The sequence below is a fragment of the Maniola jurtina genome, chromosome 21 (genome assembly GCF_905333055.1).
Source record: "Maniola jurtina chromosome 21, ilManJurt1.1, whole genome shotgun sequence".
NCBI classification, from domain to species: Eukaryota; Metazoa; Arthropoda; class Insecta; order Lepidoptera; family Nymphalidae; genus Maniola; species Maniola jurtina.
The window spans coordinates 12,127,030-12,154,575 of record NC_060049.1 but is presented as its reverse complement, the minus strand read 5'-3'; the positions used below and the strand labels follow the sequence as shown (position 1 = coordinate 12,154,575).

General features: G+C 40.2%; 2 protein-coding genes and 2 long non-coding RNA genes across 6 annotated transcripts in view; 2 read left to right on the top strand and 2 right to left on the bottom strand.

Annotated features, from left to right (window-relative positions):
* Positions 1-44: 44 nt before the first annotated feature.
* Positions 45-12,494, top strand: LOC123876174 (centrosomal protein of 97 kDa). 2 transcript variants are annotated; one of them, XM_045922338.1, is made up of 19 exons: positions 45-363; positions 451-608; positions 1,293-1,437; positions 3,233-3,348; positions 3,964-4,163; positions 4,950-5,033; positions 5,484-5,640; positions 6,002-6,080; positions 6,366-6,552; positions 6,606-6,728; positions 6,782-6,904; positions 6,958-7,076; positions 7,569-7,898; positions 8,526-8,742; positions 8,905-9,026; positions 9,677-9,762; positions 10,397-10,507; positions 10,879-10,964; positions 11,749-12,494. In XM_045922338.1, the coding sequence occupies exons 1-19, from the start codon at positions 360-362 to the stop codon at positions 11,846-11,848; spliced, it is 2,547 nt and encodes an 848-aa protein (XP_045778294.1). In that variant the 5' UTR covers positions 45-359; the 3' UTR covers positions 11,849-12,494. The 2 variants fall into 2 exon arrangements, with proteins under 2 accessions (XP_045778294.1, XP_045778295.1); XM_045922339.1 differs by lacking the exons at positions 6,606-6,728; positions 6,782-6,904; positions 6,958-7,076 and having other exon boundaries at positions 6,366-6,548.
* A 46-nt stretch (positions 12,495-12,540) lies between these two features.
* On the top strand, positions 12,541-16,760 carry LOC123876175. Its single transcript, XR_006798275.1, has 2 exons — positions 12,541-15,915; positions 16,343-16,760. It is a non-coding gene; the product is annotated as an uncharacterized LOC123876175 (long non-coding RNA).
* A 2,352-nt stretch (positions 16,761-19,112) lies between these two features.
* The window catches only part of LOC123876518, an 18,737-nt gene continuing 10,303 nt past the window's right edge, over positions 19,113-27,546 (bottom strand). The window contains exons 2-3 of the long non-coding RNA XR_006798373.1: positions 24,819-24,823; positions 19,113-19,123 (exon numbers count right to left, since the gene is read on the bottom strand). This is a non-coding gene — a long non-coding RNA (uncharacterized LOC123876518). The remainder of the gene's footprint in view (positions 19,124-24,818; positions 24,824-27,546) is intronic.
* The window catches only part of LOC123876517 (peptidyl-prolyl cis-trans isomerase D-like), a 6,532-nt gene continuing 3,824 nt past the window's right edge, over positions 24,839-27,546 (bottom strand). The window contains exons 6-8 of one of the 2 annotated variants that reach the window (XM_045922826.1): positions 27,014-27,179; positions 26,220-26,323; positions 24,839-25,916 (exon numbers count right to left, since the gene is read on the bottom strand). In XM_045922826.1, coding sequence (XP_045778782.1) covers positions 25,662-25,916; positions 26,220-26,323; positions 27,014-27,179 — 525 coding nt within the window. In that variant the 3' untranslated portion in view covers positions 24,839-25,661. The remainder of the gene's footprint in view (positions 25,917-26,219; positions 26,324-27,013; positions 27,180-27,546) is intronic. The other variant, XM_045922825.1, reaches the window with a different exon arrangement.

Below are 27,546 nucleotides of genomic sequence, written 5' to 3'. Positions count from 1 at the left end.
GTATTGCAAAATCACTCTTGAGTAATGTCACATTTTTTGGACACTTCCGAACGGTTCCGAAACCGTAATTAAAATGTAATAAAATCTATTTAAAAAGGTGTGGCGTATTTAATTTTTCGTATACAAAAAAATGCACATTACGTGAATTGTTACATCTTTGTTATTATTAAAAATAACAAACCAAATTAGTAACTAAGTAATTAAACGAAAATCAATTAAAAAATTGACAACTTGTTTGTTTTGATTGATTCGATTTTGAACGTTAATTTACAAATCATTTCCAATGTTGATTTTTGTGAAATGCTGCGAAGCGTTTGTGATTTTCTAAATTGAAAATTATGCTGAGACATTATTGAAAAATGGGTGAGTTCTCATTTGTTATAGCATAGAAAAGTTGTAATTTTCGAATGGCTAATAAGAACCTTTTATCATGAGCCGTTTCAATTGCAGACGACTCGAACAATGATACTCTGGATTTATCGAGGCGTGGACTAAAGAAGGTGGAGAAGGCGCCTCCAGACGAAGCCAAGACGATCATAAACCTCATCCTCGACCAGAACGAGCTGCAGCGGCTCGACAACATCGATACTTACAATCGGGTTGAAAATGTAAAACTGCTTCCTCGTCATTGTGTTTTGGTAGAAATACCGGGATTTTGTGCGCTAAGATTAATTATTGAACCGAGACCACGCGTGTAGACTTACAAACCACCTAGCAATTGGTTGATTTTTAATGATTACTGATATAAAATTGCTTATTTGTTTGTACGAATGTGATAGTATCACCATTCGACTGAATTGAAGTGATAATATTTCATAGTCCAAAAGAATCTTTCTTCAATAATAATAGCTCATCTGAATTTTGCCTGCTTGCCAAACACAGAAACACAGTTTCAGAACAAGTCCACAACACATTTAACTGACTCACAATTGAAAATGCAATGAGTTTGATAATTTGGAGTTTAACTATCCATTAACTAGCTGATGTCCGCGACTTCGTTCCCATGGATATAGGTTTTTCAAAATCTTGTGGGAACTCATTGATTTTCTGGGATAAAAAGTAGCCTATGTATTAATCTGCATTCCCAGCCAAATCCATCCAGTAGTTTTTGAGTGAAAGAGTTACTAATCGTCCATCCATACATTCAAGCTTTCGCATTTTGCATATTATAATTAGGATTTTTATAAAAATTTATGACAAATCTAAATTTTATTGATTGAGGAGCAAAAAATATTCTTAAATCAATAGCCAGTTTTTTCGGGATGATACACAAGCCTTTTGTTTGGTTGCAGCTGTCAATATGCAACAACTTCCTGGTGCGGATGCACGGGGTGTCGCGGCTGACCAACCTCCGCGTGCTGGCCCTCAACAACAACGGCATCCTGCAGATTGAGGGGCTCAAGGACATGATCTATTTAAAAGTGTTGAAGTTGGCCGGTAAGCTGAAGACCTAACTAGGTGATGCCTGCGATTTCATCTACATCCATCCATACTAATATTATAAATGCGAAAGTGTGTGTCTGTCTGTCTGCCTGCTACCTTTTCACAGCCCAATAGTTTAACAGATTCTGACGAAATTTGGTACAGAGTAATCTTATGTCTCAGGGACGAATATAGGCTACTTTTATACCGGAAAATCAAAGAGTTCCCATGGGATTTCTAAAGACCCATCTGCTCAACCGATTTGTATGAAAGGTACTGAGGTAGCTTGCATCCATGTTATTGCCATAGACAACTTTTTATCCCAAAAAACCAACCCACGGGATCTTCAAAAACCTACATCTACGCAGACGAAGTCGCGGGCATCCTCTAGCCTTTAAAAAATGAATCATCTTGGTATGAAAGAGACCTGAGAGAGTTCCTGGGGATAACTTTAGATGCAAAGCTTCAATGGAACACCCATATATCAACACTGGCTGGTAAACTCAGCTCTGCTGCTTACGCTGTTAGAAAGATTCGACAGATAACTGATGTGGAAACTGCAAAAATTGTATATTTTGCCTATTTTCACAGTATTGTCTTAAGGAATCTTACTATGGGGTAAAGCGGCAGATATTGGAAAAATTATTGTGTTACAAAAAAGGGCAATACGCGCAATCTATAATTTAAAACCGCGCGATTCCCTACGAGAGAAATTTAAGGAAATAGGTATTCTTACAGTAGCTCCTCAATATATTTACACTAATATAATTTTTGTACGACAAAACATTCTTAGTTACAAAAAAATCGGTGATTGCCACGACAGACAAACTAGAAACCGTAATAGGCTCGCATATCCTACGCTCCGCCTCAGGAAAGTGGGAAAGTCATTTGTGGGAATGAGTGTAATATTTTATAATAAAATTCCACAATCAATTTTAGACTTGCCTTTACACAAGTTTAAAAAATCTATTAAAAGTATGCTCCTTAAAAAAGCTTATTATACAATCGAAGATTATGTAAATGATAAAAAAGCTTGGATTTGACTCACTCCAGCAATACACGGCGCTGCAATTGCTTGTATACAGTATGACATATTATTGTAAATTGAATACTTGAAAAGAGCAACCGCCGAGTTTCTTGCTGGTTCTTCTCGGTAGAAACGGCATTCCGAACCAGTGATAGATTATTTTGACGATTCGAAAGCACTTGTAAAAGTTTACTTGAATAAAAATAATTTGAATTTAGAATTTTTGAATTAACATTTAAGGTGTTTTTCATTCAAATGCTGTAAGGGTTTAGATTCAACTCATGTTTATGTTGTTAGTTGCCAGTAATCATATCACCTCAATGAATATGTATGGTGTGTGCCATACAAGCGCATATAAGCAAGACAATTGATTTATTCTATGATTGCATGCAGTTTGTCCTTCCAGTTAATTTATTACCTACTCAGTTACAATGAATTTCCTCTTCAAGTAGGTATCACTGCCTGTACTGTATTGTACAAGTTGAATAATAAACTGAAAATAAAACCGATCAAGTGTGAGTTGGACTGGCACATGAAGGGTTCCATTTTGAACCAGCCATTTTGAAATTTTTATTATTTGGTGTAATAGCGGCAATAAAAATATACATTGTGTGAAAATTTCAACTCTACCTATTACGGTTTACGAGATACAGCCCGCTGACAGACAGATGAACGGACAGACAGCAGAGCTTAGTGATAGTGTCCATGCGAAAAATCACATGGATCTGTTGGTGTGTTGTGGCGTGATTGAAGGACAAACCAGCTTTCTCATTGTTGTTGAAGGTAACAACATAAAGTCCATAGAGCACCTGAACCACAACATACACCTGGAGCAGCTGGACCTGTCCAACAATCAGATATCCTTCATCGCCGACATTTCCTATCTGAAGGATTTGAAGGTATGTCATTCAATTGTTAATGAATTTCAAGATAAAATAAAAATAATTATACAAGGGCTTAGTTGGTAGTTACTTTAGGCGCTATGATCGCCTGAGTGATTTTCGCGGCATTCAAAAATAAGATTACTGCGCAGGTACAGTCGAAGGCCTTAAGTCATTTAGCACCTTAATGATCATATTAGCGTGGCATGGTTATGCATATGCGTGACGTGTGTGGTGTGGCGTGTTTGTAGAAAAAGTCATCCCACCAAAAACATTTCATGTAAAGATTGCCAAGACTCACAAGTTCATAATGCTTTCACTGTTAAAAAGTTATGAGATCTCCAGTAGAGCCAAGCCCCTAGCTGAGCTTAAATTTGTGCTGCCCATGGGAACTATCCCAAGTCCAAAGTATATATAGCTCTTAAGTGCTCTTGACTGTATCACATTTATAACAATAAATAACAAATAACTCTACTTACAAGCTCTGATTCTACAAACTACATCTTGGTTAAAAAAGTATGGCTTGGCCGTTTAGTGACTGAGTTTATATCCCTTTAGCCATGTCTACCATTATGAGTATATATCGCGTGGCATGTTTATGGGCCGCTTTACCGATGTGGGCGAGTGTTGCAGCACCTGAGCCTGGAGCGCAACCGCATCGCGGACCTGCGGCAGTGCGAGCGCTACCTGCCGCCGCAGCTGGCGACGCTGGCGCTGGCGCACAACAGCATCCAGGACCTCAACGAGGTGTCGCACCTGGTGCACCTGGCGCAGCTGGACAGCTTCAGCATACAGGGCAACCCCTGCGTCGCCGTGGCGGGCAAGGACAAGCTGTATCCTTTTCACTACTTCAGACTTTCAAAAGTTTCTTTTCTAAATTTTCTTCCATTCGGCTCACATAATTTTCCTCGCTGTGATGAGATATAGTTATAAAAAAATTATTGATACTTTTTTAAAGATTGACTAATAATATAATTAATAGGACATAATTAGTTAGGAATTGCCATAACATTTTTTTTTTATATTATATATATGTGACATTTTATTTATATGTAATCACTTTGCAGCGCCCTGACGGGGCTTCATGTTGTAATATTATAATTTTTTTTTTTTCTATTATGATGTAAAACATGAATGCAAATAAATAAAGAATAAGAGTAAGTGTGATAAAAAGTGTTGTGTTTCGCACGGCTGCAAAATAATGTGGTCTCGTGGCCTTAAATTCCTTGCTACTTTAGGATGCATTTCAAAAATAGAATCCTTCGCTTGCTCAGAATTCACACCAAACAACACCTTTAGAGGCAATTTAGCAATTATAAATTCCCAAATCGCCCCCGCTGGGAATCAAACCTGAGAGCTCCCACTTGTGAGACAACAGTGCTCACCACTGCGCCAACGAGGTCTCCAACTCAACAAGTTCCAAGAAAGAAGTAAAAGCATTTTTAGTTTACTAAAAAAAACCTGTTAGGACTTCAATAAAATTTTTGACAAATCTTCAAAAAATTTCGGGACTAACTTGAAACTCAAACCCCAAAAGCTTGTGGTAGCCAACAAACCAACCCAATTTATCCTTTATACATGCGAAAACTGTCACAGATTGTCCTTAACTTGACAATCAGAGGGTTCGACTACCGTCCGTTTGTTCTGAACTGGATCATGAGCGTCAAGTCCATCGACGGGTTCATTGTGAGCGCCATCGAGAGGTGAGTACTGTGCTCTCGACCACTTTGTATTGCCACAATTAAAGTTGTCTAAGCGGTTATCTAACAACAATAGAAATTCCACCACAAGCGGCTTTTTAATTCAAAATAAGATTTTAACGGAAGTTATTAGCTTTTAAAATTTGTTTCCTAACACAAACTAATAAGGTTAAATTTTTAATACAACTTCAACAAAGTTATCCAGACTTAACTAAAAAATGACCAAAAAGTAACTGACTCTGTAGAGAGTCCTTTCCTGTAGGAAGCATTTTTGTTCCATTACCAAAGCATAATTCACGCTCTACCAGGGTTGCTATATGTGTGGTATGCTCGGTTATGATATGAAATTATCTGTGCATGCCAAAAATTGTTGTTATCTAACTCGTCTTGGAAAGGATTTACTTTCCCAAGACATGTTTCTCTGTATGCATTACAAAAGTATGTGGTTTTCAGTCTCAAAGCAGAATGGCTGTACAGTCAAGGCAAAGGGCGTCACTTCCACAGCGGCCAGCAGAGAGAGCTGTGCGAGTACCTGGCCTCCACCTGCCCGCTGACGGCCGACGCGCTGGAGACCGAGGACCAGAGGAAACTGCGCCTTATTCTCAGCAAGGTAAGGTATATAATATATTGAAGTAAAGTTTGTCAATACGTACGCACCCTTTAGACCAAAACAGTATCAACTCGAAAACCTTGCCTTTTGTTTGAGTTTAGTTTTTTGTTTGTTTAGTTTGTGATCCCTGACTGGATTATGTACATAAGAAAACTGTAGTGACTTTATTTATGGAATTTCAAAACACAATAATTTCTTGTAAATCTTTGTTTTGGAATTATTTGTGAAAAGTGTTGTCTTTTGAGTTGAAACAGTTTTGATGTAGGGAAATAAATAGTTTGTTTGAAGTAATGGAAACTTGTGAATTGTCAAAAGATTTTTTATTTGGATCAATTCAACAAGAAAATGTAATTTCCTTCAGGCGCAGCACCACCAGCAGCAACTAAAGGATCAGAGCCACAGTCCCGGCAAGTCTAGGATACAGTCGCCTCGGATGCAATGTAAGCTATGTACCCTACATCAACTTTATGGCACCAATTTTTATATACAATTCACAGTTTTATATGACCACATTTTTATACGCACCCATTTTCCGATTTTTCTGAAGCAATTTGAGAATATACTTTTTGTACACAATAGAATTAAGTATGTGAGATGGTCCCGTAAAAAAATCTGGATTATACTTTTACATGTTGATGCTGCGGGACTAGGCACCCTGTAACCACCACCCTCAGTAAGCGTGCAGCATCACTGAAACTGCAGTTAGGTTGTTGTATGGTCTTCAGCGAGGATGTCGCAGAGGAACATGGGCAGGTCGCCGGACCGGCTGAGCTCCAGCTTCCATGGCGGCATGCACAAGACGGGCTCCCCCTCGCACGCCATGTCGCTGTCCTGCTCCGGGGAGCTGCCCGCGCCGCCCGCCACCTTCGACAGCCCCCAGCACTCCCACAGACAAGATAGACTCACAGGTAACTGAGGAACATGGGCAGGTCGCCGGACCGGCTGAGCTCCAGCTTCCACGGCGGCATGCACAAGACGGGCTCCCCCTCGCACGCCATGTCGCTGTCCTGCTCCGGGGAGCTGCCCGCGCAGCCCGCCACCTTCGACAGCCCCCAGCACTCCCACAGACAAGATAGACTCACAGGTAACTGAGGAACATGGGCAGGTCGCCGGACCGGCTGAGCTCCAGCTTCCACGGCGGCATGCACAAGACGGGCTCCCCCTCGCACGCCATGTCGCTGTCCTGCTCCGGGGAGCTGCCCGCGCCGCCCGCCACCTTCGACAGCCCCCAGCACTCCCACAGACAAGATAGACTCACAGGTAACTGAGGAACATGGGCAGGTCGCCGGACCGGCTGAGCTCCAGCTTCCACGGCGGCATGCACAAGACGGGCTCCCCCTCGCACGCCATGTCGCTGTCCTGCTCCGGGGAGCTGCCCGCGCCGCCCGCCACCTTCGACAGCCCCCAGCACTCCCACAGACAAGATAGACTCACAGGTAAATACATGCTTCGATCGACTTGTACAGAAATATTACTCTTTGGTAGACTGTAATTCACTGGGACACTAGAATATCCGAGCGGATGTCATACTCGAGATCCAGCTGGTCCGTCCGTTGCATCTTGGAACTAGTTTATAATAGTCTTCTGGGATTAAAACTTTGCTGGCGTGATTCAAGCTTCATAGTGAGGTTGAAGACACCTGTGGTGCCATCTAGTGAGATGATTGTTGTGAGTTTAGTCGTATTCCATCTTAGGTCTGTATAACATGTGGTGACCGCCACTATACACTTTATTTGTGCCACCACAAGAAGGAATATAACAATTAAATAACAGAAAACACAGACAGTAGTAGGATACAATAGGCAACCTTAGGAATAGGAAAATATAAGGATATATACATGATTGGAATTGTTAGCTTATAGCTCCTTGTATATGAGAATGGATTTCCGCAAGGTGACGCCTGCTTCTATACATGTTTTCGTTGACAGAACAGCCGCCTCCGCCGCAACCGCCGCAAGCCAAGGTTATGAACCACTCACTAGAGGCCGCATCCAAGATGGTCCCCGTTCCGGAGTCCCTCATGAGCCCCGACTACCAGGACCCCATATTCGACATACAGAAGACCATACCCAAGACCAACTCCACTGCATCCTCGCAGTCTTCCAACGGCAGCGTCTGCGAAGAGAAGAGAACTGTCAATAAAAGCCTAAAAGGCTCGCCGAAGCTAACCAAAAGTGCGACCTCCTCCCCTAAGTTAAAATCCAAAATCGAACGGAAAGGGAGTTTATCAAAAATCGAAATCGATAAGAAAATCAATGGTAAGTAACAATCTTGGCAACTCCTAAGCTATTCACAAAAATTTTTTTAACTGGAAAAGAGTACTGCAACCAATTCCTGGGAAGTTCCAGCTTGATACACTTGTTTCGGTGGATTGTCGTGTCAGAAGACTCATTAGAGACCAAATCCTGGTCATTTGTAAGCTTCAAAGTTTGGAACATCGATCGGCGTAAGTTTGTCTGTCTGTTGGCCTTTACAGGATGTATTTGTAGTGTGCTAAGGAAATATCAACCTAGTCCCCCTCGCCATTTTACTATCGGATCACGAGGCATCGCCAAGCTCTGCGCCCCTCTGCGTAGTCCAAATCCCACGGACTCGTACGAAGCAATTTGCTTCCTCGTTTCTAATACGCACTGCTAGAATACGGAATGCCCTTCCAACTTCCGTTTTCCCCACTAGCTTTAATATTGGCACCTTCAAAAGAGTGAAGAAGCAACTCTAGGCTGGCGCGTTTTTCTTTAGGCTGCATCATCGTGTGTTTGCAGTCGAGCCTATATTGTTAAAAAATGGGCACTAACTACTTGGTACTTTCAAGCACCTCGATGAAAGATGGCGACACTAAAACAACTGTTCTGTTTGGTGATCGTGACAAAGACAGAATTTTGTAGGTATGACGACAGAGGCGTGCGACCACATGGACGCCGACAAGCTGGAGGTGGTCAAGCTGGCGTCCAACCAGCGCCGCCAGAAGAAGATGAGCGTGGAGAGCATGGCGGCCGTCACCATCCAGAGGATGTGGCGCGGGTACCGCAGCCGGAACCTCAACAAGGACACGCTGCGGATCCTGCACGCCATCCAGGCGGCGCGCGCGCGCCAGCACATACAGTGAGTTATCATACCACTTGTATAGTAACGTCGATGTACCTGCGCAGAAACCGCATTTTTGAATGCCGCGAAAATATCTCAGCCAATCGTAGCCCGCGATATATCTTGTATGATGGTACGGAATCCTTTTTAAAAAGAGTTTTAAAAGGAATGTTTTGGCAGGCGGCTGACGTGCGACATGGAAGCGACGAAGGCGGCGCTGGAGAGCGAGAGGAAGATACAGCAGCTGCAGATGCAGGCCATCAACGCGCTCTGGAAGAAGGTCTCCACGCTGCAGAACATAGGTATCATCATCATCGGCCTGTGGACGTCCACTGTTGGGCATAGGCATTCCGTAAAGAGCGCCACCACACCTGGTCTTCAGCCTTCCTCATCCAGCCACTTCTCGCCAGCTTCTTTATATCGTCGGTCTATCGCGCTGGAGGGCGTCCCACACTGCGCTTGCTTATATGCGGTCTCCACTCAAGGACTTTCCGAATCCAATGACCATCGTCAAACCTAAGTATAAGGATGTATAAAATGAGAATTTTAAAACTATGTGGTCAAAGGTCATGTCAAAATACAAGGTGTAACCAACGCTAGCAAAAACTTAGCGTCATTATTCTACTACCTTAACACAATCCAATGCCAATAACCATTTGCCTTATCGTGTAGTTTTAGCGATTTAGTATTGTAAAGCGGGTCGAAGCGAGTGTCCTATTTAAGTAACGTTCATTGACCCCTAGCGTCAGTCAGATGTTTATTTCAAATCACAATATGTGAACTTTCAAAAAATACAGGATTTGAAAAAAACAGTTTTTCTGTGGTACCTAATCAGTTATTGTCAGTACTACCACCTGTCTTCGTTTTTGCTAGCGTTCTGGTTACACCCTGTATCTTGTTAAACCACGAAATAAGCTTAAAATCATTTGACATTATTTAAAATATGCTTCAGATCCAAAGAGCAGGGAGTCAGAGTCAGAAGACAATTCGGAGGCGTTGAGGCATCTCACTGAAACCTGCGTCAACTTACAAGCGCAGGTGAGAAAGAGTGAGAGATGAAATGAGAGACTAGAATAAGACGAGTGACTTTTTGACTCCTCCGTGCAGGCCGTGCCTTGCAGAGCACGTGGAGCAGTTACTATCACCCGTCCAGTAGTTTGAGCTGTGCCTTGATAGATCAGTCGGTCAGTCAGCTTGGCATTTTATATATTTACATTTCAGATATTTACAAGCGTATCTACAGAGCCTACTTTGAGTTTGCTCAGACGTAAGATATTGTTAAAACGAGACAGCGTTATATAGCTGTCATAAATCTGTCCGTTCTGGGCAAAGTCAAAGTACGCCTGAAGATTGACATTGATTTCGGCTGTCAGTCCAGACGTACGCGGCAGGATAAGGGAGTCCGCCGCATCACTGTGCCGAGAAAGCTTTGACTCACCACATAGAGATGGAGGAAGAAGCTTTAATGGCCGACTCGCACGTGACACGTGCGTAGTGATGCGCGTGACCCCATAGACGTAACTGCACGCATTACGTCTACGTGAACGTTCACGCCACGCAAGCGGTGTGCCATGTTTCATGCAGTTGCATACATTACAACGCAATGGTACGCGCTACGTCTACGCTTACGCAGCCTGTGAGATCGAGCTCTTAACCTATGCAACGAACTCAGGTGGTGGAGCTGCAGGGCTGCATGCAGGAGGTGCTGCGCGCGGTGTGCAGCAGGGCGCGCGCGGAGCCCGTCGCCACGCAGACCGACATTGTTGCCGTCGTCACTCCGCAGGTCGGTGATCCTGTTCCTTTTCTTCTACTAAACAATACATGGTGAGACCAGAACGCTAGCCGGTGATAGTACTGATAATTACTGAGAAGATACCACAAAAAAAAAACCAGTATTTTTATAAGTTCGCAATGTATTGCTAATAAAACATCTGACTTAGTCAACGAACGTTGCGTTGTGTGTGGATGTGTGTGTGTATGTGCGTGCGTGCGTGCGCGCGTGCGTGCAAGCGTGTGTGTGTGTGTGTGGAAGGCAATAAGAGATTGATAACTAAATTACGAAACACTTGTTATGATTTTCTCCCAACGTTTTGACGGAAACTCTACGGCGTGGTCGTTGACTCCGCCTACATGGTTTGTTTTCGCCCACCGCAGGAGGAGCGCTGCGGCTGGCTGCGGAGGCCGCAGTCGCTGGCGCTCTCCGCCTCCGTGGCGGCCTCCACGCATCACACGGAACATGTGTAAGATTCTTCATCCATACTAATTTTATTCTTGTTCCTGACCTAACCCTACGTGGGATCGGCGCAACGTGTCTCCTTCTTCAATTCCATCCACATTCCACGCATATCCTCTTTCACGCAATCCATCCACCTTTTCTTTGATCATCCTCTCCTTTTTCCTTTTATATGCATATTTAACATTCTTCTAGATATGTGACTTTCTTCCCTCCGTATTACATGCCTATACAACCACTGGCGCTACTTCCAAACTTCCCTTGATCCATACAAATTATAAAAATTAGCTAACCCACCTAGCTTCACTCGAGTAGAATTGTTGAAAATCATTGAAGCGGTGCACAGTGGGTTCCGTACTCGAGTAGTTTTCCCGTCATTTTATACGATAAATTATATATATACTAAAGCAAAAAAAAACTATATAGTACTAAAGCATAAAAATAAATAAAAATTTGTTTTAGAATGTACAGGTAAAGCCCTTTCATATGATACCCCATTTGATATAGTAATTTACTTTGAAAGATGTTCATGAACATTTTTTTATTTTATTTTTGCGATGTAACTACAAATTTACAGTTTTCGGATTTACCCCTTTACTTGTGCTATAAGAGCTACCTACCTGCCAAATTTCATGATGAGGTCTACGGGAAGTACCCTATAGGTTTCTTGACAGACAGACAACGAAGCGACCCTATAAGGGTTCCTTTTGATTTACGGCTTGATTTTAAGCCCAAAAATGTCATTTTGCCAAGTCTTTGTTCGTACTAAATGGAAGGATGACTATTTGCAGTGTAAAAGCGGCCGAGGTGGACGCTGTGGACATCGAACGCACCGAATCCGTCATCGAGGACGCGGACGACCTCACCGAGCGAGAGCTCGTCGTCGACTGATGAACGTGACGCTATAGTTCTAGCATCATCTTACGCATGCACGCTGACACTTTGACCACTGACCTGTACTGATACAAGTACGCTGGAATTGCTATTGCCGACCTGTTCTTGCAACTTGATTATTGCTATTTTGGTGCTGCCTGCAGCAATGAGCGTATTCGAAAGTAAATGCTAGTCCCCTGTCAGTATAGTCTTATCACGACGACTGTTTGACACAGGGTCAAATTCAATGATGCGCCCGGTGGGACGCTTCGAGTCGGTACAAAAAGTAACTGTCATTTTGTGTCTCACACCTTATTTAGCGTACTTGGATGTGTCTATGTCTGTGTATTACACTCAATACGGAGGCCCGAGCACCGAACAGCGTAAACTATATACTATAGTAAAATAACTACACTAAGGCTAAAATCCATAGAGTATACTTGACGACTTAAGGTACAGTTGAAACGATTTATGCAATAATATGCTATATAACGCTGTCTCGTTTTAGCATTGTCTTGTGTCTGAGCAAAGTCCAAGTGCCTATAGATTTCAGCCTAAGGGTAGTACCGAGTATATCCGACTCGAATATTTTGCTCTGATAACATTATCGGTGGTTGTGACGTCACAATCGGTATTTACAAGGAGAGATCTGATTTGTAAGCGTTTGAGATCAGAGTTCCAAGCCCTAGTCTTTATAACTAAAGAGTTATAAAGACTAGGGCTTGGAACTCTGACGTTTTCACTCAAGTGAATCATAAGAATCATTGCGAATAGCGCTCAGGATTGCCAAAACAAAGCATTTGCAAAAATTATGTGGGCGTGCGAAATATTAGTGTGAAGCGAGAATACTTTAAAACGTGGACAAAGGCGATCGTTTATTGAAATAACATGTTTAAATTATTACATTAACTATAGTATAAACAAATTCGGTTAGAAATTCGCTTAATTTTGGCATTTATAGAATTATCTTTTATTTTAGAATTCGAAAAAGACAGTCAAAGACAACAAAAAGTATATTTTGCCTGAAATTCTATGCTTTTTGACAATTATTAATGCTAAAAAAGCACTAGTCACAGCCAACCGTCCTTTGATTTTCTGCGAATGCAAAGCGCAGTATAACATGAAACAAGATTTTAAAATCAAGGAACCCTGAAGCGGATTACTGTGTGACTAGTGCTTAAACTATTTTTTTTTCTAGACTTTCGATTGCTTATCTATCAATAAAATATAATAATTTTTAACCTATGTTCAAGTAACCCTAAGATTTCAAGTTAATCCATGACATTAGATTTAAGTTATTTATTGCCACTTTTAACTAAATAATTAATAAGATGCTTCGAGCCTTTCTTAACAATAATAATAATCCATTTTTAACTCACTTTTTAAACTTATTATTTAAGAACTCATTGAAATCGTGGTTGTTAGATTTGTAACGAATTTTCCATAGGTTTAGTTGAAGCTTAGCTTTTTTTTTGTGTAAGTTAAGTGTAACGTTAATTATAAAGAATTCGTCATTTTCGTTTAAACTATACAATTTTACAAACACTGCCATCTAAATACTTAATTGAATCTATCTCAATATATACGCAATATGTAATTGAAAGATAAATATATAATTCCAATTTACATATTTACTTACTAGAATTTATATGTAAATAAAATATGAACGCAAGAGTATAAAGTACACAACAGCAGGGTATGCCTTAATACTATTTTCCTTTCAAATGTAGTTTCTCAGTAAAGCCTATACTAAGCCTACTTAAGGTTATTATTGGACGAATTCAGCTGTGCTTACTTAGGCTCTTAGGCTTGAATCTCAAGTTTCAGTTGAAGCGAGTCAAATTTATGCCAGCGATATAACGTCTCGTTTTAACAGTGTCTTAAGTTTGAGCAAAGTTAAAGTCGCTGTATTGATCTCAAGCTAGTGTTGCTATCCTTTTCCGCAGAGAAAATTGTGAAAACGATAGCTATATGATGCTTGACCACCGAAATAAGACCTTTGTCATATTTAATTCCTCATTTCAGTATCGATTTAATATCGAAATTATCGAATGGGTAATCGATATGACGCGATTCACTGTCAATAGTATGTTAGATGGAAGTGTAAAATGACGTAAGCGAGCTTGTCATGTAAATACACAAAGAATAATTTTAACTATTTATTTGTATTTAAGATTTTAACTTTTAACTCCACTGATAGACAAATCTTATTTAAGCTCCGTCCACTACAGAGAGTCAAATTGTAACTATTATATAGCTATAGCGCATATCTGAGGTGGCTCTTTCCGTACTGGTGTCCTACTGCGGTAGTGGTGTCCCACTGCGGCAGTGGCGCCCCACTGCGGTAGTGGTTTCCTACTGAGGTAGTGGCGCCCCACTGCGGTAGTGGCGTCCTACTGCGGTAGTTGACGAGCCGCTGAGCTCTCGCGTGACGTCATCACCCCCTCCCAAACCGCTCCACTACCGCGGGATCTACTCAGTTACACGTTATGCCTGTAGCCATCGTCATGTTCAGAATATGTCAACGGCGCAAACCGATACCAACTCATCCTTTATATCGAAAACCTTGAAGTTAGCACCCAAGCTTGAAAATGTGATCAGAGTTTACAAGTAAAACAGATGTCATGCGTTACCCGACAGAAGCGAAGTTGTATTCTTTCTCGCTCACTCATGTTTGCAACCTTTCGCGCAGCCCAGCCAATGGGGTGCGTTCGTTGGTTTCACTTTTTAACACTTATTATTATTTTTTGTATTTGTATAGCGGCCATTTTGATAGTTTTAGTTAAAATTTCAAAATGGCCGCCAATTCTGTAAAAATTTCAACTTTCTACTTATTACGGTTCATGCGATACAGCTTGCTGATGGACAGACAGAAAGACGGACAGCGGGACTTAGTAACCGTTGGCATCCTTCGGGTATGTACGGAACCCTGAAAAAGACATGTCTATTCGATTATACCTCTGTAGTGTACGGAGATGTAACTGTCTATCTAGTATTGTTATACCAAAATGTGTTAAGTAAATAGTTCCTCGTCTGTTGGTTAGATGCAGTGGATGTGGGCGTAACTTAAAGTGATTTTATTAGATTCGTGCACGTTAAGTTACAACTTGGTTTAAGTGATTTTTGTATTGGTACATTTGTGGGGAGTCTTCGACTAGTCTCGACTTTATGTTTATTTTTATTTATTTTTTAATTGGGCTATGATTTTTTTTAAGCATACGTTGTTTTTCAGCCTTTAGTTTTTCGTATAGTTAGTTTAGTTTTATAGCAGTATGATTTTAAGTTATTAAAAAAAAATTGCGTGAATCGAACCACCAATCAAAAAGTTGTAGGAAACATTTTTAACGAGTATATCATAAAAAGTGTGAAATGGACGCCGGAGGCTCTCAAAAACTAAAAAGTTAAGAAATATTAATTTATTGGTAGACTTAAGTAATACGTTAAGCGAAATGTATGCCTTGAATGGAAAGCTTTATTTTTTATGACTTTTTGATTTTTGATTAGTTTTATGGTGTTGGCAACACCGATGTTGGCAACACCGAATCTCTTGCTACGCTTCATGATTATTTTTGTATTCTTTTCTGAGTAAAATAAGGTAGCTTTGAAGCCGTTTAGATTCTCCATAAAATTAATAACGAATTGAAAAAGTATCGGCTGTAAAATCGATTTTAAACTCGCAGTCCGAAGTATGGCTTTGGTAAAATCGATTCGTTGTCTTTATGGCCTGCGCAGACGGGGGAATATTGTCCGCGGAAGACAAAAATGCATCACAAGAACAACATTGCATTACGCACATGATTGGACGTGTGGCTGTGACATACGAACGGACAGACAGGTAGACATGACTAATCCCTAAGTGTTCCGTTTTTTGCCATTTGGCTACGGAACCCTAAAAATGAGGGACTTTAGTCCTTCGCGGACAATATGCCCTCGTCTGCGCGACCCCTTAGTAAATACACAAAATACTAACCAGTCTGATAAAAATATTTCTTTTAGGGAAGTGCAAATCCAAGCGGATGTATTGTAAAACCTAATTTTGTATGCGTGGTCGCCGCTAGTCATTTTAACACTCTCATTGATATATAGTCCGCACAAAATGATTTCTCATTCACTCATGAACTCTGTGGGTCAACTTTTATGTCAATAGTACGGTTCACCTTTAAAATAAGGCCTAAAATCGTACTTTTGACATAATACACATGACACATTAAGTCACAAGTGTAAATTAAAAATTTATAACACCCCCGACAAGTGAAGGTTACAGTAACTAGAAAAGAGCTGGTAACTTTCAAACGGATGAACCGATTTTCTTGGATTATAGCTAAGAATACTCTCGATTAAGCCACCTTTCAAACAAAAAAAAAAACTAATATAAAATCGGTTCATTAGTTTAGGAGCTACGATGCCACAGACAGATACACAGATACACACGTCAAACTTATAACACCCCTCTTTTTGGGCCGGGGGTTAAAAATTGTGCGTGAGAACTCATTTTTACGCATTACATTTAAGTTTATTTATATTCAATCGTATATTTACAACACTGACTAAAATACTAACCTTTTTGTACAATATGCTAAATACAGGCGAAACTTTTCCTTCGTCACAAAAAATCGACCTACAATCCAGTCCATAGAACTTCACTAACGTCCATTAAATATAGTCCTAAGTATTATCCTGTTCTAAATTTAAAAAATCTTGTTGAAGGTGAACATCCCAAATATAGGAAATGTTAATGTTGAAATCTATAGAGCGCACATTGACTTTGCTTAGACATAAGTTTCAGTTAAAAGGAGACAGATTTATGCCTACGGTATATCGCTGTCTCGTTTTAACAGTGTCTTAAGTCTGAACAAACTCAAAGTGGGTTCTAGAGATCTGACTAGAAGTCTTGCCTCTCAATTATTATTTTAGTTGCTTTTTTACCTACTGCTGATACAATAATCCAAATGTTTTAAAAAGATTCTATTGGCATATACTGTACCTATTTGACGTTTTAGGAACAGTTTAACGTTGTCGGCCGTGCATGGAGCTCTGTTTATTCTCGAATTGTTTTGACTTTTGATGAAAGTTGTCACTAAATACGAGACTATCTATAAAGATAAGTATAATTGTAGGTTTCTGAAGGTTTAAGTTGTTACAATGATCAGATCAACGATGTACTGAAAGTGCTTGAATTTAGTTTTTATCCTAAATAAAAATAATATAATTCATAGCTATGCTTGAAAATTTTGCAAAATTGGCAGCTAGATCTCGAATAAATAAATTGTAAGTGTATAGTATAAAATTCGTCTGTTTTTTGTTTTTTTGTCTGTATCAAGTAAGAAAATGATGTTAGGTACATCACAAGCGCCTCGCTTTAAGCTATGCGGAATGTTTTAAACGTTATTAGTGTTTACACAACACCTTATAATATTATATTCGAGTCAAATAAAAATCGGTCAAGTGCGAGTCTCTACCTTACCGATTACGGTTCACGAGATATAGCCCGCTGACAGACAGATGGACGGGCACAAAATATTAGCAGCGAGTTTACAGATTGGGATTGTGTTTGACTCGAATATAAATCGATTTGCGGCCGATATTAAGAGGGGTCTCTCCGTCACTCGCTTCATACAAACGTAGTTCCAATTTCATTTGAATGTTAAGCAACCAAAGTCCATGAAATTTTGCAGACATATTTTAGAAACTAATATATAGTCTGTGGTTTTCCAGATTTCTGTTAAAATATTCGGTTTCAAAGTTACGCGGTCTTAAACATTTACATACAAATCTTTGAGCCCCTGTAATTTTAAAACTACATATTTTTAGAAAAATCTAAAACACCACAGACATAGATATTAGTTTCTAGAATATGTCTGCAAAATTTCATGGACTTTGGTTGCTTAATATTCAAATGAAATTGGAACTACGATTGTATGAAGCGAGTGACGGAGAGAGCCCTGTTAATGATCCACCCTATCTAATCTGTCTGTACTCTGCAGGTGACTTTGGGCTGATTTTTCGATCGCTGGATACACTTTACTTGATGAATTAATTTGACGTTTTGGCAAATTTTTATTTATTATGAGCCTGTTTCACAATCTCCAAATGAACTTTATCCAGCAAATTTTGACGTTATGACAGTTTTTTGCATTGGGAATCTGATAAAACGTTAAAATCCGCTAAATAAACTTTATCTGGCGGATGTGAAACGGGCTCTTAAACTGTCAACCTCTAAACTTACTCCTTAGATAAAAGTTATTTGACGATTGAAAAATCAGGCCTTAGAAAGATTATTGTTCAAAAATTGTAGGGCCTTTTGTGACCTTCAAAACGTCGCTTAGCAACTGACCGACAGATTACGGATAGATAGTTAATCTCGAGCGACAGAATGTGGAGTTTCTTATCGTCGTTGATTGTACGTGCCGTGTTGTTCTGTAAGTTGTCATGTTGTGTGATGTCGTCCCGTATAATGTGTACGGTTTATACCCTAATGAAGTTAGCATAGTGCTCTCTCTGTTTGGCTCATCGTTTGTATACGATTGTGTAACAGAGAGAGCGTTATACTTCGTTGTCGACTTTGATAAGGCTGGTTTTCCATCGGAGATGCATATGCAGCTATGCTGTGTCGAAGCTAAGCTGCGGGACTATGTGATCGTTTCCGCTAATGCTAAACTATGCAAAGCTATGAAAACGATTAGTAGATATCACACGTCTCCATAGCAACGTAGCATATCTCTGGAGGAAAAGCAGTCCTAGAGAGAGTCTGACATCTATAGAGAGCACTTTGAATTTTGAAAACGAGACGGATTTATGCCAGCGGTTGTAACGCTGGCTCATTTGAAGTCTGAGCAAATTCAAAGTGCCCTCTATAGATCTCCGCCTAAGACAGGGGCCAGGCTAGCTGTAGTGCACATGAATTCATAATATTTTTATTCAATTAGACTTTTGTAAGTAATTTTGAATCGTCAAGAGCACCTACCACTGGTTCGGAATGCCTTCCCTACTGAGAAGACCAGCATGAATAGAATAGAACAGATTTTCATTCAAATAGACTTTTACAAGTGCTTTTGAATCGTCAAAATTATTTACTACTGGTTCGGAATGCGAGAAAAACCAGCAAGAAACTCGGCAGTTGCTCTTTTCAATTGTTGATTGTTGTCCATGGTTGTTAATGTCGTGTCGGCGCGACTGACGTCAGCGGCAGAAGAAGTCTTTTACTACAGTTACTGCTGGACTGGCCTCCTATATAACTATGAGTTAATTATTTCCTGTGAATGTCAAGTAGGTAATTATAATGGCCGCGCCTCACTCCCGCCGCGACAGGCACGGACTGGATGTCCGCTAGTCCCTTCGTTGCTAAGCAGCTGCATCATCCACACTATCGTTTCGCGGCGTTCGCAAGCCGTCGCGGCGCGAGTGAAGGACGGGCTAAAAGTCGACGGCTTACAAAAACTCCTTGCCGTCCTCAACACTTCAATTATAGCGAACCCACCTTATTTGTTGTCATTACTTTAGAGCCTGTATTTATTGTGTTTTATAAAACCATTTTAAAAAGTTTACCTGTTTCTTTTCAACACCTCATCCCTTTTTAACCGACTGCGGCAAAGCCAAAAGGAAGGGTTATGATTTTAGCAGTCTATGTATGTATGTATGTATGTTTGTATCCAGATTCTGTGTGTTCCACCGTAGCGCTACTGGGCCGATTTTGATGAATGAGGTGTCCTTGATTCGTTGTAAAGGTCCGGGTGACATAGACTATACTTTATGCGAGTCAGACTCGCGGACTGAGGGTTCGGTACTCGGGTATTTTTTCCAACATTGCGCACGATAAATCAAAAACTATTATACATAAAAATAAAATAAAAATTTGTTTTTTGGGATGTACAGGTAAAGCCCTTCCATATGATATCCCACTTGGTATAGTTATCTTATTTTGAAAATTGAGACACATTTTAATTTTTTTTTGAATTATATGTCAGCACTAATTCGCGGTTTTCAGATTTATCCCTGTACTTGTGCTATAAGGTCTACCTACCTGCCTAATTTCATGATTCTAGGTTAACGGGAAGTACCCTATAGGTTTCTTGACAGACACGACGGACGGACAGACAGACAACAAAGTGATCCTACAAGGGTTCCGATTTTCCTTTTGAGGTACGGAACCCTAAAAATAGGATCTAGAAATTGAATGTGAAAAGCGAGTGAGTATAATACAGGGATGCTAAATGAAAGCACATTTGCTAAAAATCCCGTATAATTAAATAGTATGATACAAAGTACACAGTGTTGCTACATCATGCTTTGTTTTAACCAAGTCTTACATTGTAATGTCTTGACGGTTTGTTTAAAAGCAAATAGGATTTATATGTTGTTTATTATTTTATAATATGCTTTATAAACAGGTGAACTCCCGATGAGTCGCACCCGAAATTGTCACAGTGTGACTCTCTGAGAACTATTTACCTATACTAACAACTTTTTATCCATTACAATCCCTAACGAGTCACACTGTTAAGTACTCGATTCACATACTTATTAGTTAACTACTACCTTTAATTCTTTAAAACTTCCAACGAGTCACACTGTTACTTTCGGTGTGTGACTCGATCGGCAGAAAGAATTCCAACGAGTCACACGGGTGTTGACTATTCAGAAAATTGAAGCCTTTTGCACTCTTTCACTAGTGTTGGAGTCAAATATCAAAATGTATGTAAATAACGCCTCTAGTGGACATTTAGGGCCGGAGCACATATGGCGAAGCGCAGGGTTAAAATGCTATTTGCTTTTTAAACAACGCACATAAATTGTACCCTATACCTTGTTAACTATTGAGTTGTAGCTATCAGAATACGGAGAAGTTTATTTATACCGATTTGCTATCTTCATATGATACTATTGTCTACTATACCTGCTAGTCATACAATGTAGAAACTGTAATACTAGTCCGCAAGTTAATATTTAAAGTTTTGTACTGTTATTGTTGAAACTATGAACCTAAAAAAATCCATCTAGAAAGTTTAATTACTTATTTCAATTTTAATGGATTGTACTGAAATACGTATCTGAATGGCCTCGTTGTACAATCTAATCATACTCCCTAGCGTACTGTACCGTGCTCGCGTCGGTAATCCGAATAAAGGAGGAAGATAGGTACAGTAGCCGTTACAAAATATTGTACATCGACCTTTAGATTTCGGCTACATAGAGCGTTGTCCCTGTCACTCATTCCTATGTGACGTTTTGTTGGTCTCAACGACAGAGACAACGCTCTACAAAACCACTATTTCTTTCTAAAGGTCGATGTACAATATTTCTGATGGGTTCCCAACGAGTCACACTAAATCGTGTAATAATGTGACTCGTTGGGAGTCACCCTGATTTTTATCCCATCGAGTCACACCCTGACTCGATGGTCAATAATAAAATCAGGCAATTACAAAGGATAAAAAGTTGCAATGAGAACACTGTGATACGATAGAATGTGACTCGCTTGGAGCCGGATCCTAGCTGTCCAATTTAAGTGTGAACCAGAAAAATATTATATGTATTTTCTTATGCAATAATTAAATTAAAGGAATTCCATACGCAATTAAAGATACCTACAATCTTTTTTTATTGAGAACAATAAGATTTCTTATTACAAAATAATTAGTGTTACTTAAATTAAAGCTTATTTCTTAGTTAAATCCTTGTTTTACTTAATAAGTATACTTAATTTAAAAAAATTGCCATTAGGGAGATACAAATTACTTAAAGAGTGTACTTAAAATTTGCTAGGCTCAAAATATTGTGAGTGTAAGCATAGCTTTCAGAATCAATATCATTTAAAAGGAACATCGCTATAATCTATTTTTAATCGACTCTTTTAAAAATACACAAATACACATTTCGTAGAAGCGGAAACGACGCTTCAAACATCTTTATCGTGATACAAGAGTAGAATCTTCAGAACGTCTTAAGTGCCAAGACATGCCTATTGCCTACAGAGTGCAGAGTACAGACGGAGTTGAGTGGGTCCAGTTATTTGGAAACAACTTAAATTCAGCTCTATGCATATCAGCATACGGTTCAAATTAGTATACTGAAAACAAAACACGGCGGAAGTTCAAAAGACACTCTTAAGGTGACCAATTAACATAAGGTTTATCAAAAAAATATATAGGTCAAATCGATGGGGACTTTTCACATTTCATTTATAACGGTGTTCCGAGAAATCGTACTTTTCAGCTCTATGCAAATTATAGTACACTTACCCCTATTTTTTGAGCTAAATTGACTGGGCTACAGTAAAATGACAGGTATATTGCTATCTCTTTCACAATGCTCGCCATAGAAAAGGATAGCATTAGATTTAGTCAATTCAGTTTAAAGATTGCCTCAACAGAATCAGTCAAACTTATATAATATTGTTGATTGTTGAAGGTTTAGCTAAACTCGCTTCAATTGGAAGGCAGCCTATAACTGGGTGCAAACATACATAAGTCATCTGATTTGTATCAGTTAAAGATGAAGTCAAAATCAATATTAATTTTGGATTTGCAGTAATAAGTTGTGATTCACATCGATGCTTATTTAAGACATATTACCGGATACAAAAAATTAATATAATTACGCTAAGACCGAAATTCTAAGATAAAATAATAAAGAAAAATAATTACTTAGTATAATAATATGTAGTTCATAGTTGATACTAATAAAAATAGAAATTACAAATTTATTTCAATAATTAGAATTAAGAACAGAGATCAACAAATCATAATTTACTCACACAGAAAAACAATATTGCAAAGTTAAACATTAAAACTTCATGTTACAACGACCCCAAACGATATGTCGCAACCAATTTATACATTACGACTTCCTCAAACTTGTCTAGGTACCAAAAAACCGGTCAATTGCGAGTCAGACTCTCACACAAAGGGTTCCGTAGCATCGTACAAGAAACAACACTTTTTTTGTGATATAACCACAAATTCAGTTTTCGGATTTTTCCTTTCACTTTTTCTATAAGACATTGTTGCTACCTCCCAATTCCATGATTCTTGGTCAACGGGAAGTACCCTAAAGGTTTTGGTTTCCCGAGTCTTGACAGATACGGCATACAGACAGACAACGAAGTGATCCTATAAGGGTTCCTTTTGTTAATACGGAACCCTAAAACATGTTCTGTTTCGTGAAATTCTACTAAAGTGAAATGTCGCATGGGATGTCGACCTGTTATGTTCAGATCGACGTAAGACAAACATGTCGCGTGAGAGCCGTGTCAAACCTACGGGCGGTAGGGTGAGTCAGATTTATTTAATATAGTCCGTACAAAATGAGAACTCACTCGTCATTTGAACTCTGTCAACTGTCATGTCAAAACTACGATTTCAGTCCTTATTTCAAAGGCGAACCGAACTTTTGACATGAGACTTGACACAGAGTTTAAAGCGAGATCTCATTTTGTACGCATTGTACACGAAATGTACGTTTTAAAGTGTCAAGTCATTATATCATACTCTGACGTAGTAAAGTTGCACGACCTTACGTTACGTGTGCGTCACAATAACACACGATAACCGAGTTCTAGCTAGGTAAAACTATAGTCTGTGCCAAAATCGGATTTTGCCTGTAACACACATTGGTCATTATTTTCCGAAAATTAAGATCGGCTTGGAAGATACAAGCTTCATGACTCGTAAAGAAACGAGTTGAAAATGGCTACGTTAATCATTCCCTCTCACTTATACATATTGTACCTGTGTTCGGTGTGAGTGAGACGGAAAGGTTAACGCGGTTTCGTTAAGAATTTAAGAAACGAGTTGAGATTGGCGGCTTAATCATTCCCTCACGCTTATACATACTGTACCTGTGTACGGTGGGAGTGAGACGAAAAGGTTAACGTCGTTTCGTTCTTTATTGGAACGAGTTATAAAACGATCTTGTCCAATCGAGTAATCGCAATACATTCGATTCAAATAATTAGGAAATAAAAACTAAGCACCAATTTGTTCCAACTTATACAACAATAACCTAATTCTCATAATTCTAATAAGCCAAATTGAGACTTTTATTGTCTTTTCATTCATAACGCTGGTACTTCACATGGCCATTTGGTCCGGATAAAATTAATACAAAGTAAAATAAAGCCCGTCACATCAGGTGCATCAAAAAAATAATCAGCGTAATATACCCGTGGGAGATATTATAAAGACATAAACAGTTAATTTAAAATTCCAATGTGAAAACCCTGCGAACAGCTGATCATGGAAATGAACTCGGGAAAACATTCTGAACAATGAAAAACTTTTTTTAACACTTGTTTGCAATCAGACCTGCTGGCAAATAATGGTGAAAACTAATATGGCGCGCGCTTGTCTAGAAGATGCCTATTCACTCTTGACTTGAAGGTAGGTACTTAACCATATTAAAAGTGGGGCAGGGGGGAACTGATTTTTAATTTAAACAATATTGACCATGCTTATCACGACTAATGCTCCCCTTTCCCCTCCAATTAAGCGCAAAGCTTGTGCCAGGAGTGGGTACGACAATAGTGCAACGGGTGGGGTTTGAACCTCCGACCTTTCGGAATTTAGTCCGCTCCTCAACCGTTGAGCTGTGGAGGCTCTTATTTTTTTAATGTGCTACAAGTTTACATACTAGCAACTGTCTAATACTTATGCCCATGTGAAGACTATAACAAAGTATTTGGACACTGCCACAATTGACATACAAAAAATTTACCTAAATCAATAATTTCAACCTAAACATAAGGATTACAATATAATAGTAACTTAGTTGTTAACAATTTTGCAAAATTGCGATTTTTAAAACAACGAATTTTCAATAATATTAATGGCAGTGTACAATAATTTAAAAAATATTTCATCACAAATTAGATTCAAAAAGTATTTTTTTTTTCTCTTTTCTTCTCTCATCTGGCTTTACTCAGATAAGCAAAGTTTGTAGTTATTTTCAAGTTAGTGAAACTTGGACTTCGTCTGCGCCGGCACCCGCCGACACACGCTCGGCGCCCCTTTAGAGCGCCAAACCACCAAAAAGCACCAACGAAGACAAAAACCAGCCACTCTTAACAAAAAAAAAAACACCCCAAAAAGCCAGCCAGCACGCGCGCCAGCAAACGCCAACACAGACGAAGTCCAAAGTAATTTTTAATAGTCACAATTTTTTTTTACGTTTCCGTATCCTACGGTATACTCTTGTAACTTAGGTAAATTGGTCAAGTGAATTTTGCGCGTCATCATGGATATGTAACACGGTTCAAAATTACAATGAATGTCTCCATGAAATCTTACACCACTGTCGCGCTGCGAGAACGTAAAATGGAACGTCTAAATGCGTCCGTATACCTTGCGCCTTGTTATTAAAATGGTCCGTCCTCGAAACTAATGAAACCTGTCAAAAAACTCAGTAAGTCATAAAATTAAATGGCCTCATATCACAAAGTCGTGGTGGTTTGTGAAGCCTGCCTGGTGCCCCAACCTCACTTCATGAAGCCCTCGGCAACCGGGATAGCGCGGGTGACGTCAGTGTGCCGAACGTTCCCACCGCGACTGCCATCTCCGACCTGTTTCGTACTATCATCTCAATTCAGCCGGCCCACTACTGAGCACGGGGCTCCTCTCAGAGTAACATCTTCGACTATGGTATATAACGCTGGACAAATACGGATAGGAGACTTCACACACAGACTTAAAAATTATGTAGAACTTTCAGGCATGCTGGTTTTCTCACGAAAGCCGTATCTCAGGCCGTATCTTTACGTAAAATCTAGAAAGTATCCGTGCTGGAAAGGAACGGAAGCCGTCAAAAAACTTGGTAGATCATGACCTCGAGGCGCACCTCAGTGACGTCCGGCGACGGCGCACGAGTCTTGGTGCTCACGAAAAAACTTGGCGAGGCGCTGCCGCTGCACGTCGGTGTAGCTGCGGTAGGCGCGCCGCACCGCCTCCAGCAGCCGGCGCACGGCCGCGCTGCGCGGCGCCGCGCGGCCGGCGCGCCGCAGGTCCGCCAGCGCCGCCTCGTAGTTCTGCAGCGCGAAGTTGGCCTGCCCGCGCCGGTACAGCGCCTTCTCGTTGTCCGCGTCTATGCCGAGCACCTATGGTTTAAGCGATTTATAACTTAAAAAAAACCGGTCAAGTGCGAGTTGACGCGCACGCAAAGGGTTCCGCACCATCGCACAAGATATACTCTACAACTCTAACTCTTTTATGTAGAACACTGCAAGTTAATGACGAACTGCGCCATCTATAACACGTGATTTAGTAAATTAATTTTTTCGTAAGCTGCACATTTTAATTTTTTTGTGTGATGTAGTGTAACCACCGTTTTCAAATTTTTTCCTTTACTTGTGCTATATGACATTTCAGCTAGGCGTTGAATAGGTCCAAAGTCCACATACCTCGGTGCAGCTGGTGATGCAGGCCCGGTAGTCCTGCACCTTGGTGGCGCAGGCGGCGAGGTTGAGGCTGCACTGCACGCGGTACGTCATGATCTCCTCATTGTCTGACAAAAAATATTCAATTATTACCCAACTGCGGCAAAGCCAATAGGGAAGGGTTATGATTTTAGCCATCTATGTATGTATGTTTGTATCCAGATCCTGTGTGTTCCACATTAGTGTCTAAACTACTGGGCCGATTTTGATGAATGAGGTGTAAATGAATTGGTTGTAAAGGACCGGGTGCCATAGGCTAGGAGGTCTCCAAAAATTTTTTGTTTTACATTTTTTACTTTATTCCATACTAATATTATAAATGCGAAAGTCTGTCTGTCTGCTAGCTTTTCACGGCCCAACAGTTTAACCGATTTTGATGAAATTTGGTACAGAGTTAGCTTACATCCCGGGGAGGGACATAGGCTACTTTTAATCGCGGAAAATTAAAGAGTTCCCACGGGATTCTGAAAGGCCCATCCGTTTAACAGATTTATACGAAATTTGATAGGTAGCTTGGGCCCCAGAAATTGACACAGGCAACTTTTTTCCTAGAAAAGCAAAGAATTCTTACGGGATTTTCAAAAACCTAAATCTAAACGGACGAAGTAGCATGCATCATCTAGTTAATAATAATTATTCCCACGGTGCTAGACCCCACTAGGCGGACAAACGACACCAAACGAGTTCGGGAGCTGCTATGTAGCGTGGAAGTAAGTAAGTAAGCAAAGCAAGGCCAGCAGGGGGCGTGAAGTACTCACAGTCGTCCCCGTGGCCCTTGCTGCCCTCGGCCAGCACGTCGGCGGCGCGGCTCAGGAAGCGCAGGCACTTGCGGTACTTGCGCGCCGCCGCCTTGTACTGCGCCGCGCCGAACAGCGCGTTGCCGACCTTCTTCACGTCGCGGATGCTTTGCATTAGCTCCTCTATCTAAACATTAAAAACCGGTCAAGTGCGAGTCACTCTTTTAGGGTTCCGTACATGATTATGAACATCAGTTTTTGGGTGTATAGAATTTTTTTTTCCAAGCTAGAACATCGCAGCAAACTGAAAAGAGAACCCCAAAAAATATTCGTTTTTTTTTGGTCACAGCTTACAAACTATTTTACAAGGGTGAGGTGTGGAGGGGGGACATAAATGAAACATTAGATACATTTCTGTCCGTTTGTTTGTAAGAGCCTCATAACTTTTGAATTCTTAAAAGTACCAACTAGTAAAGATAGATTAGACTTTTTTCTGCGAAAGAAAGTGAGCCTGCCTGATTTTTTCCTGCAATAACTTTTCGCCGACACTTAAA